Source organism: Aquarana catesbeiana, linkage group LG05, assembly GCF_042186555.1.
Source record: "Aquarana catesbeiana isolate 2022-GZ linkage group LG05, ASM4218655v1, whole genome shotgun sequence".
Taxonomy (NCBI): domain Eukaryota; kingdom Metazoa; phylum Chordata; class Amphibia; order Anura; family Ranidae; genus Aquarana; species Aquarana catesbeiana.
Window position 1 is genome coordinate 205,554,844 of NC_133328.1, and position 12,440 is coordinate 205,567,283.

At 41.1% G+C, this 12,440-nt stretch overlaps 1 protein-coding gene across 5 annotated transcripts in view; it reads left to right on the plus strand.

Moving 5' to 3' along the window:
* Positions 1 to 12,440, plus strand: part of ELMO1 (engulfment and cell motility 1) — a 546,685-nt gene that overhangs the window by 182,164 nt on the left and 352,081 nt on the right. For all 5 annotated transcript variants that reach the window (XM_073630502.1, XM_073630506.1, XM_073630503.1 and 2 more), the window contains one exon: positions 6,991 to 7,090. In XM_073630502.1, coding sequence (XP_073486603.1) covers positions 6,991 to 7,090 — 100 coding nt within the window. The remainder of the gene's footprint in view (positions 1 to 6,990; positions 7,091 to 12,440) is intronic.

Here is a 12,440-nt window from a genome sequence, read left to right on the forward strand (position 1 = left end):
TACACCCCTATTTTGTGTGGCCACCATTATTTTCCAGCACTGCCTTAACCCTCTTGGGCATGGAGTTCACCAGAGCTTCACAGGTTGCCACTGGAGCCCTCTTCCATGACAACATTACAGAGCTGGTGGATGTTAAAGACATTGCCATCCTCCACCTTCTGTTTGAGGATGCCCCACAGATGCTCAATAGGGTTTAGGTCTGGAGACATGCTTGGCCAGTCCATCACCTTTACCCTCAGCTTCTTTAGCAAGGCAGTGGTCATCTTGGAGGTGTGTTTGGGGTAATTTTCATGTTGGAATACTGCCCTGCTGCCCAGTCTCCGAAGGGAGAGGATCATGATCTGCTTCAGTATGTCACAGTACATGTTGGCATTCATGATTCCCTCAATGAACTGTAGCTCCCCCGGTGCCAGCAGCACTCATACAGCCCCAGACCATGATACTCCCACCACCATGCTTGACTGAAGGCAAGACACACTTGTCTTTGTACTCTTCACCTGGTTGCCGCCACACAAGCTTGACACCATCTGAGCCAAATTAGTTTATTTTGGTCACATCAGACCACAGGGCATGGTTCCAGTAATCCATGTCCTTAGTCTGCTTGTCTGCAGCAAACTGTTTGCGGGCTTTCTTGTGCATCATCTTTAGAAGAGGCTTCCTTCTGGGACTATAGTTATGCAGACCAATTTGATGTAGTATGCGGCGTATGGTCTAAACACTGACAGGCTGGCCCCCCACCCCTTCAACCTCTGCAGCAATGCTGGCAGCACTCATACGTCAATTTCCCAAAGACAACCTCTGGATATGATGCTGAGCATGTGCACTCAACTTCTTTGGTCGACCATGGCGAGGCCTGTTCTGAGCGGAACCTGTGCTGTTAAATGGTCTTGGCCACGGTGCTGCAGCTCAGTTTCAGGTTCTTGGCATTCTTCTTATAGCCTAGGCCATCTTTATGTAGTGCAACAATTCTTTTTTTCAGATCCTCAGAGAGTTTTTTGCCATGAGGTGCCATGTTGAACTTCCAGTGACCAGTATGAGAGAGAGAGAGAGAGAGAGTGATAACACCAAATTTAACACACCTGCTCCCCATTCAAATCTGAGACCTTGTAATGCTAACAAGTCACATGACACATGGGGAGGGAAAATGACTAATTGGGCCCAATTTGGACATTTTCACTTAGGGGTGTACTCACTTTTGTTGCCAGCGGTTTAGACATTAATGGCTGTGTGTTGAGTTATTTTGAGGGGACAGCAAATTTAAACTGTTATACAAGCTGTACACTCACTACTTTACATTGTAGCAAAGTGTCATTTCTTCAGTGTTGTTACATGAAAAGGTATAATAAAATATTTACAAAATTGTGAGGGGTGTACTCATTTTTGTGAGATACTGTGTGTGTATATATATATATATATATATATATAGTGGGGACGGAAAGTATTCCGACCCCCTTACATTTTTCACTCTTTGTTATATTGCAGCCATTTGATAAAATCATTTAAGTTCAATTTTTTTCCTCATTAATGTACACACAGCACCCCATATTGGCAGAAAAACACAGAATTGCTAACATATTTGCAGATTTATTAAAAAAGGAAAACTGAAATATCACATGGTCCTAAGTATTCAGACCCTTTGCTGTGACACTCATATATTTAACTCAGGTGCTGTCCATTTCTTCTGATCATCCTTGAGATGGTTCAGCTGAGTCCAGCTGTGTTTGATTATACTGATTGGACTTGATTAGGAAAGCCACACACCTGTCTATATAAGACCTTACAGCTCACAGTTCATGTCAGAGCAAATGAGAATCATGAGGTCAAAGGAACTGCCTGAAGAGCTCAGAGACAGAATTGTGGCAAGGCACAGATCTGGCCAAGGTTACAAAAAATTTCTGCTGCACTTAAGGTTCCTAAGAGCACAGTGGCCTCCATAATCCTTAAATGGAAGATGTTTGGGATGACCAGAACCCTTCCTAGAGCTGGCCATCCAGCCAAACTGAGCTATCGGGGGAGAAGAGCCTTGGTGAAAGAGGTAAAAAGGAACCCAAAGATCACTGTGGCTGAGCTCCAGAGATGCAATCGGGAGATGGGAGAAAGTTGTAGAAAGTCAACCATCACTGCAGCCCTCCACCAGTCGGGGCATTATGGCAGAGTGGCCCGACGGAAGCCTCTCCTCAGTGCAAGACACATGAAAGCCCGCATGGAGTTTGCTAAAAAACACCTGAAGGACTCCAAGATGGTGAGAAATAAGATTCTCTGGTCTGATGAGACCAAGATAGAACTTTTTGGCCTTAATTCTAAGCGGTATGTGTGGAGAAAACCAGGCACTGCTCATCACCTGTCCAATACAGTCCCAACAGTGAAGCATGGTGGTGGCAGCATCATGCTGTGGGGGTGTTTTTCAGCTGCAGGGACAGGACAACTGGTTGCAAACGAGGGAAAGATAAATGCAGCCAAGTTCAGGGATATCCTGGACGAAAACCTTCTCCAGAGTGCTCAGGACCTCAGACTGGGTCGAAGGTTTACCTTCCAACAAGACAATGACCCTAAGCACACAGCTAAAATAACGGAGTGGCTTCACAACAACTCCGTGACTGTTCTTGAATGGCCCAGCCAGAGCCTTGACTTAAACCCAATTGAGCATCTCTGGAGAGACCTAAAAATGTCTGTCCACCAATGTTTACCATCCAACCTGACAGAACTGGAGAGGATCTGTAAGGAGGAATGGCAGAGGATCCCCAAATCCAGGTATGAAAAACTTGTTGCATTTTTCCCAAAAAGACTCATGGCTGTATTAGATCAAAAGGGTGCTTCTACTAAATACTGAGCAAAGGGTCTGAATAATTAGAACCATGTGATATTTCAGTTTTTCTTTTTTAGTAAATCTGCAAAAATGTCAACAATTCTGTGTTTTTCTGTCAATATGGGGTGCTGTGTGTACATTAATGAGGGGAAAAAATGAACTTAAATGATTTTAGCAAATGGCTGCAATATAACAAAGAGTGAAAAATTTTAGGGGGTCTGAATACTTTCCGTCCCCACTGTATATATTACTAATTGTGTATATTTGGAGGCAAATGCTTATAACCGCTTGGCTTTATACTTGCATTTAAAAATTACTTTAAAATATAATTACTGTTATGATCTTTTTTGCAGCCCAAAGAGTAGTTATTGGTAACCTATAGCGCTGTTGGACTAGTTAAGCATAAATACTTTGAGCACTGTAGTAATGAAGGACATCTGCAGCACAAAATACCAATACGTTGTGCAATCTGGCAAACTTTGCTGCATGTCCAAATTGTTTGTTTAAAGTGCATATATACTTTAGAATGCATAACAAAAACATAGGAAAAGTGGAGGTGTGACCCATATCAACCAACCAGCTGTCCTTTTTCTTGTGCAGTTTGAACCTAGCCCATATATTATTTATAGCCCATGTGTAGAGAACCACCTAAATACTTATAAAATAAAATAAAAATGATCTTCTTCACTTGTTTAGAGGTTGGATTGCAGTACTTTTTTGGCAGTTAAGAAAATGCTTCACAGCCAAAGTTTTAATTATATAAGCAGTACTTCATTGTATTCTATTATATGCCTGCAAGATCTTTCAGACTATCAAGTATCTAGTGGAAGATGATGAAGATTATTCACTTAGAAAACTACAAACAACCACCGTTTTATTTTTTTAATTTTTTTTTACACCTAGGGTTACATTTTTAGAAATAACACTGCCTTACATACACATGAACAGTGATACTCTTTTATCAATAACATTTTGGTTGTTTTTGTGAAATCAGATACTTGAACTGAAGAGAGACTTGTGGTTACTCCTGAGCCTAAATATCTCACTTTTATCAAAATGGTAACATGGAATGATAGATTTGCTCTTGATATCAGGGTCACATGCAGCCAGCGGCCAGCAACTTCTTAATGTGGTTTCAGGCAACATCTCACTACACATAGGGAAAGGAAATGGTGCTTCGGCCTCTATAGACAACATGCAGCATGATGGGAAATTGTGATAATGTTTTTTTTTTTTTTTGTTTTTTTTTTAAATCCTTGTACAGCAAGTACATGGCATAAAACAAACATAACATCTGCTCATCTGAGCCACTAACTAAATTTAGGTCAGTTCTTCACTAACAAGTTTCCTGATAATGGGTTTACAAAACACATTTACAGCACTGGTACCTTTTTAGTGTTCTGTCAGCATTCACTGTTTTCACCATGTGGGTTCCTACAATAGAGAGAAAGAGCTCTGAGCATTACTCGGCTCACATACAGTACTGTACATTAAAAAAAAGGTCATGGGACAGCTGGGACTAATAATCCCTTCCCACTGTGACCCTTTAACTGGGTCTTAAAGTGAATGTAAACCCTCACATATACCCAGTGAAGTGAACAGCCTCAGATGACACATGGAGATTAAACACATCTCCCTATATAAGTTTTACATGTATATCTGCTGTCTTCAGCTTTCTAGACTTTCTTCCTTTTTCAGCATTGGAAGGGGAGTCTGGGCATACACTGTGTGACAGCTAATTGGAGGAAAGGCACCCCCCCCCTCCACATAGGCAGAGGAACAAAGAAACTTGCAGAGCTGTGCTGTGAATAGACAAGCTCTCTGCTTATCTGTCGCTAAATTACCTCCCCAACGCAAATTTCCAGCTGCTTTTATCTCATGTGTCGGAGAACTTATCAGAAGTTATCATGCTGCCCGGAGGAACGGAGCAGCAGAAAGACACTGGACTCAGAGCTTTAGAGAGGTATAAGTAAACACTACAGATAGATGTGCCCAGGTCAGATTTCATGAATGGGGTTTACATCCACTTTAAGGTGGGGAGGCGTGACGGATAATCCTGTTCATATGCACACTGCGATTGGTGTCACAGTAGTCACATGATTGGGGCCTGTTCTACTGACTTTTGAACATAACCAGAGCTTGGTCACAGTGATGGGACCGTGGAGCGAGTTGCTTTCAGCACAGAAACCTCCCCCAGTATCGATGCATATGTGCAGCATGTGGGCGTTAAGGCGCACCCTCCTTTCCGTCGCACATATGTGTTTTGTGATCGACAGAAGTTAATGAGGTTTGGCTACCAGGTAAGATTTGGCCCTAGGAATATGGGGCTTTTCTCGCCCAAACCTCTACTAAGGCTCCAGGTTTCAGGACCCAGAGCTTATTAAGATCCCTCCCTCCCTGGCAGATGCAATACCTGGAGCCCCTCACTATGTGAAGGTGAAAAACCTAGGTGACACGCATACACTGTTCACATTCCTGCCAGTCAGTGCCTCAAACTGTTTATACTTCAAATAGAGTTACAGGTAAGAACTGGTATTAAGGAATAGTTAACCGAATGTAGCAGCATGGTGTGATATTCCCAGATAGTGGCGGCTGCTGCGCCATTTTGGGAAGGGGGTGACAAACAAACCACCCACCACATATCCCCCCCCTCCCCCCGGTCGGTTGGTCAAACACCGCCACCCCCACCTACTCCCCCCACTTTGCTCGTCCGCCCACCAGCCACCCCACTTACCCCATCTAGGTCGCAGGCATAATCGAATCCTTCATAGTCTCCTCCTCCTCGGCGGCTTCCTCTGCGTCTCCTCCTCCTTGGCGGCCAATGCGGTCGCTTCTCTTCTCAGTCAATCAGGGCTCAGGACCCGCTTCCTGATTGGCCAGGAGGAGAATCAGGAAGACAATAGCGAATATTAATTCACTATTGTCACATGACTGGGTGGGCTCAGGGCGCAGTGCTCTGCGCCCCCCGTATCCACCCTTTTTGAAGCCAATTAGAGCCTCTAGCTCTAATCTTGTGTGTTGAAAAAAATAAAAACCCCATTGGAATCCATGCGTCCGGCGCCCTGTATGTAGATTAGGGGGTCCCTTATGGACAGGCCACCACTGTTCCCAGAAAATAAAATTCTTTGAGGTAGCCATCCATGCTGCAATCTAAAATAATGAGCAGATTATAGGTACCCCTATTGCAAAGAAACCCAGCATTTTATAATTAAAATGTGTAGTTAGTATCTATTGCTAAAATTGACAATTGAGGAAAATGTTTTCAAAGACCAAAAGTTGCTACATTTTAAATACTGTTCTCTATTTACAGCTCCTTACATCTCCTTATATCTATCTATATACAGTATATACCTTGTCCTAGCTTTTTAGTGCCACCTTGTGTCAGAAGAATGAAATGTCTACTTACTTTGCAGCAGTATCTTCAACAAGTTCAGTTATGTAGAGTGCAAAGCTAGGAAGCTGATGACTACTGGCCTTTCCTTTAACATTTAATTCATATTTAATAGTAGATTGTATGGATTATTCACTTTCTTTTCTTACCTGTTCCATCAATGTCCTATTTAGTTTTGTGTTGTCCACCAGTGACATTGCGGTTGATTTACTAAAGTCAAATAGTAATCTCTCCAGTGCTTAGTAAATGAGGTAATCCTTCACTTTGCAAAGAATACCCAATCACGTGCAAGAGAAAAAAATAGCATTATTGCTTGCACATGATTGGATGATGAAAGTCAGTAGAACTTCTGTTCAGAGGGGGTATTTGGGGGGGGGGGGGGGGGGCCTGTGCTAGAAGAGGTGATATGGTAGTGGGGGGAAGGAAATTGTGCTAGGAGAGAAAAAACAACCCCATAGACACATCTTTTTACCGGCATGCAGACTGTAGCTTCTATGTGCATTATCATTGTTCCTTTTCTTCTTCTGCATCACATTGATTTATTTCAATTATGTCACTATCTGTTTTGTGCTGAAATTAGTATATTGATATTGAAATCAGCTGAGGAAACTGTTTTCGCCTTGGCTTCTTTTGAAAGCTCTTTGTGTTTCATTCTTTTGTAGTTATATGACTTTTTCTGGCTTATGTTTTTATGTAGAGAACTGCAGCTTATTCTGCTTTCTTATAACATCATCTGACTGTTCTCGTTTGAATACATGCCCTTAGGAATTTATCATTATTCATTTTTTTACAGCTTTGGAGAAATGCTTTCTTACACTTTGACAGCATTTGTTGAGCTGATGGATCATGGAATCGTATCATGGGATACTTTCTCGGTGACATTTATTAAAAAAGTAAGTGTATGTGTATATATATATATATATATATATATATATATATATATTGGAGGTTTACTACATCTTTTTCTAAACTAAAAAAAAAAAAAAGGCTGACCTACGTAAGCGATATTCACCAAAGAATGGTCATAAGTTTGCAAGTATAGTTTGGACATCCATGACATTTGATTCCTAACTATGCCCCAGTCCTTTTCTGTGGTAGCTAATAAGGTAAATGTTGAGGGAACACACTGTATTTATTTTCATGCCCAAATGTATGTCTGGGCAAAACAAAAGGAAACCATATGCAGTACATCCTTGCAATACATCAGTACATACACTGTTCAACATGTTTTATCTTTTTAAAAACACTACAATTACAGAGAAATCCATGTTGATCCTGCCAGAAATTAACTCAGTTCTTCATTTTCAGTAGTGTGCTAAAGCACAGTCTCTGCTACACCTGCTACAATGAATTCCCAAGTAGTGTGGTTATCTCTGCCTATTTCTCTTCTGTTGGACTACAGGACACCCCTCTTATTTTATGATGGTAAGGAGAGGGGATTTCTGGGACATGGTCATGTAGAGCCCAGAGCGAACATTCCTTCCCCCTCTACCATATTCACCTCTTCTAGCACAGCCCCCCCCCCCCCCCCCCCAAATACCCCCTCTGAGCACAAATCCCCCTAAATCACCACTCCTAGCACACCCCTCCCCCCAAATTTCTCCTCCTAGAACAATTCTTTCCTCCCTGCCGCCCAACAATTTCCCCCTCCCAACACAAATCCCCCCCACCTCGAATGATAATACCACAGTGTGAGATAGATAGATAGATAGATAGATAGATAGATAGATAGATAGATAGATAGATAGATAGATAGATAGATAGATAGATAGATAGATAGATAGATAGATAGACGCTCCCAAAACCTGTGTATAAAATATTAAACATAAACAAATGCAGCACTTTGTGATATATCACTGAAAAAATATAAAAAATATATATAATTGCCGTGGGCAATGTGCGAGTGAATGTTGGAGCATCTTTAATTCCCAAAGAATAAAAGTTCTTAATTGCAGCAAGTCCAGAGTGAGAAAAAAAATAATTATATATATATATATATATATATATATATATATATATATAATATTCCAAATTTAAATTCAGCAAGTCCACAGTGAAAAAAATATATAATATAAGCAAGCAAGTGCCCAGTAAAAGAAATATAAAAATATTGAAGCAAACATCAAAATATCAAAAATTCTAAATTTCAGCAAGTCCACAGTGAAAAAAATATATATATATTCAAAACTTATTTTCAGCAAGTCCACAGGGAAGGGGCCAGGACGGTGGAGGAGACAGTCACTTGCTCTCAGCTAGCTGCTGATTCACACAAGCCTGCAAACCATTTGGAGAGCATTTTAACATTGTATGTTTTCTATAGCCTGTTGCGCTGCAAGCACCCATAAAGTGTGAGTACCCTGATGTTTACCTACAATAAATTTCTATATTTAAACGATAATGCACTATCTGGCCTCTTTTGTATTTTAAATTGAGGATACCATCTTTGGGTTACACCTGGGGGAGCCTGTAAATCCTGCTACTTAGAGCCCAGAGGTGGTTCAGCTGCTGTTGTGGACCAAAGTTAATTGTGTGGTCACACAATTGGAGGTAAGCGCAGTCACATGGGTGGAGCATGTGTGTGAAGTCACAGTTAATATTATTTGGATCATCACCAAAGAGTCACTTTATGGGACATTATATTATTATATTTATGGTCAGAGTCCTATGTCCGGGAGGGATGTGAACCACATAAACACATCACAAGACTAACAACATAAAGTAGACCTGAAGTGTGCCCTGGTCAGCTGGATGGTATGCCAAGATAAGTGAGTGGATGGTTTTGTAGAGAATGTTTTTTAAGAGAAGTGCCCTATATTTTTTCACTGTTGACTTGCTAAAAATAGGTTTTGAATATATTTATTTTTTTTCACTGTGGACTTGCTGAAATTAAGAATCTTTGATATTTTGATGTTTACTTCAATTTTTTTATATTTCTTTCACTGTGCACTTGCTTGTCAACAAGTATTTCATATATATATATATATATATATATATGTAATTTTTTTTTTTTTTTGCAGCATTTATATTCTTTGTTTGAGAATTCAAGATGCCCCAACATTCACTCGCACATTGCCCACGGCAATTATATATATTTTTTCACCTGAGTGAGTGATATATCACATAGCACTGCATTTACATAGTTACATAGTTAATCAGGTTGAAAAAAGACACAAGTCCATCTAGTTCAACCATAAAAAAAAATTTAAAAACATATCATACAATCCCATATACACAATCCTATACCCACAGTTGATCCAGAGGAAGGTGAAAAACCCCAGCAAAGCATGATCCAATTTACAGGAGGGTAAAAAAATTCCTTCCTGATCCCAGAGAGGCAATCCGATTTTCCCTGGATCAACTTTACCTATAAATGTCAGTACCCAGTTATATTATTTGCATTTAGGAAAGAATCCAAGCCTTTCTTAAAGCAATCTACTAAGCTGGCCAGAACCACCTCTGGAGGGAGTCTATTCCACATTTTCACAATTCTTACTGTGAAGAAACCTTTCTGTATTTGGAGATTAAATCTCTTTTCCTCTAGGCGTAAAGAGTGCCCTCTTGTCCTCTGTGATGACCTTAAAGTGAATAACTCAACACCAAGTTCACTATATGGACCCCTTATGTATTTGTACATGTTGATCATATCCCCCCTTCAGCCCCGGACCATTTGGTTGGCCAGACCAGAGCACTTTTTGCGATTCGGCACTGCGTCGCTTTAACTGACAATTGGGCGGTCGTGCGACGTGGCTCTCAAACAAAATTGACGTTCTTTTTTCCCCACAAATAGAGCTTTCTTTTGGTGGTATTTGATCACCTCTGCGGTTTTTATTTAAACAAAAAAAGAGCAACAATTTTGAAAAAAAACGCACTATTTTTTACTTTTTGCTATAATAAACATCCCTCAAAAATATATTAAAAAAAATGTTTTTTTCCTCAGTTTATGGCGATACGTATTCTTCTACATATTTTTGGTAAAAAAATCGCAATAAGTGTATATTGATTGGTTTGCGCAAAAATTATAGCGTCTACAAAATAGAGGATAGTTTTATGGCAATCTTATTAATAATGTTTTTTTTTACTAGTAATGGCGGCTATAAGCAATTTTTATTGTGACTGCGACATTATGGCGGACAATTTTTACACATTTTTGGGACCATTCGCATTAATACAGCAATCAGTGCGATTAAAAATGCATTGATTACTGTAAAAATGTCACTGGCAGTGAAGGGGTTAATGTGTGTCCTAGTTTGTTTTCTAACTGAAGGGGTTTGAGACTGTGCAGGGAAGCTAACAGATCACTGTTCATACTCTGTATGAACAGAAGATCTGTCAGTTCTCCCCTCAGAGAACCGGAAACTGTGTGTTTACACACACAGTTCCGGGTTCTCCTTGTGCCCCGAGCGATCTCAGGAGCCCGGCAGTGATCGAGACTGCCAGGCACTCGCATCGGCTCGGGGAGCGAGCGTGGGGCACGCGCACGCCCCCTAGTGGGCACAGGGTTAAGCAACGTTACATAACGTTTCGCCCAGCCGTGCCATTCTGCCGCAGTATAACTGCGGCGGCTGGTCTGCATGTGGTTAATCTCCTCTTCTCAAGAGAGAATAAATTCAGCTCCTCTGAACGTTCCTCATAGCTGAGCTCCTCCATGCCTCTTATCAGTTTGGTTGCCCTTCCCTGCACTTTCTTCAGTTCCCAATATCTTTTTCGAGAACTGGTGCCCAAAACTGAACTGCATATTCCAGATGAGGTCTTACTAATGATTTGTACAGAGGCATAATAATATCTCTCTTTATCTGGAGTCCATACCGCTCTTAATACAAGAAAGGACTTTGCTCGCTTTGGAAATCGCAGCTTGGCATTGCATGTTGTTATTGAGCTTATGATCTACCAAAACCCCCAGATCCTTCTCCACTATGGATTCCCCCAGTTGTACCCCCCCTAGTATGTATGATGCATGCATATTCTTAGCCCCCAAGTGCATAACTTTACATTTCTCAACATTAAACCTCATCTGCCACATAGTCGCCCAATTAGACAGTGCATTGAGGTTGGCTTGTAAATTGGAGACATCCTGTAAAAACGTTATTCCACTGCACAGCTTAGTGTCATCTGCAAAGACTGAAATGGTACTATTAATCACAGACCCTATATATAGTGTTGCAACTTGCTCCTCCAGATCTCCAATGTGAGCTTCCAGAAGGGCAACCCGCTCACATCTGACACAGCGGTATCCATCCTGGAGCTGTTGCACCAATTTTGCATACATGTGGCACACTGTGCACTGAGCAAAACCTTCAACCCCGCTAGCACTCATTTCCCAGTTACAATACAATTACTTGTAGGAAGTTTAAGACGTTACTTACAGGTTAGAAGACTCCTGCCTTAAAGCGGAGCTCCACCCGATTTTCCTACACTAACTGCAGCTGATTACCGCAATGTCCTAATGACAAAACGGCACTTTTTTTTTTTTTTACAGCCTTTACCTTTGTTCTTCCAGCTGTCTTTGTTTTCTGCAGGAAGCATAGGCTGCGGTTAGGGGCGTGTCTGGAGCGGCTAATTACTCACTTCCTGTAAGCCGCACTGGCTCCTGGGAGCTTGTGTCATTGTTCCCAGGAGTCAGTGCGGCCGCCTGTTGCAAGAGTTCTCGAGAGACTTCCATAGTGGGAGTGACGTCATTACGACAGGCACGGCGCGCCAATTGCGGTCTAATGCGCATGCGCGAGAACTGAAAAGAACGGGCGGTGCATGCTGGTCGATCAGCAGCGCCGTATCCCGGAAGAGGATGCCTGTGGGTTTCACATGCCCACAGGCAAGATGACAACCATGAACAGTTCGTTTTAAAAGTTACTTCATTAAAGAAAAAAAAAACGCAATGTCACTGAAAAACGGGGCAGGTGAGTTCCCTATTGCTATATAGCAATCAATGTCATTAGCAAAAAAAAAAAAATTATCAGAGAGAGTGGAACCCCGCTTTAACTCCTGTTTTCAACTCCTGGTTATTAACTCTCCACTTTAGTTCAAAATTCCACTTATGTTCACAAAATCCAGATGAAAGCCAGCATTAGCAGGGAGCTAATTTTTATTTTTTTATGATACCACAGTGCCCAGGGCAGCCGACCCCTGCTACCCATCCTTATTTATACGAATATATACATATATATCGATAGAGAAAGAGAGAAATTATGAATCTCTCTCTCAATAAATAAATTAACACACACTATATTAATTTTTAAACCTATATAT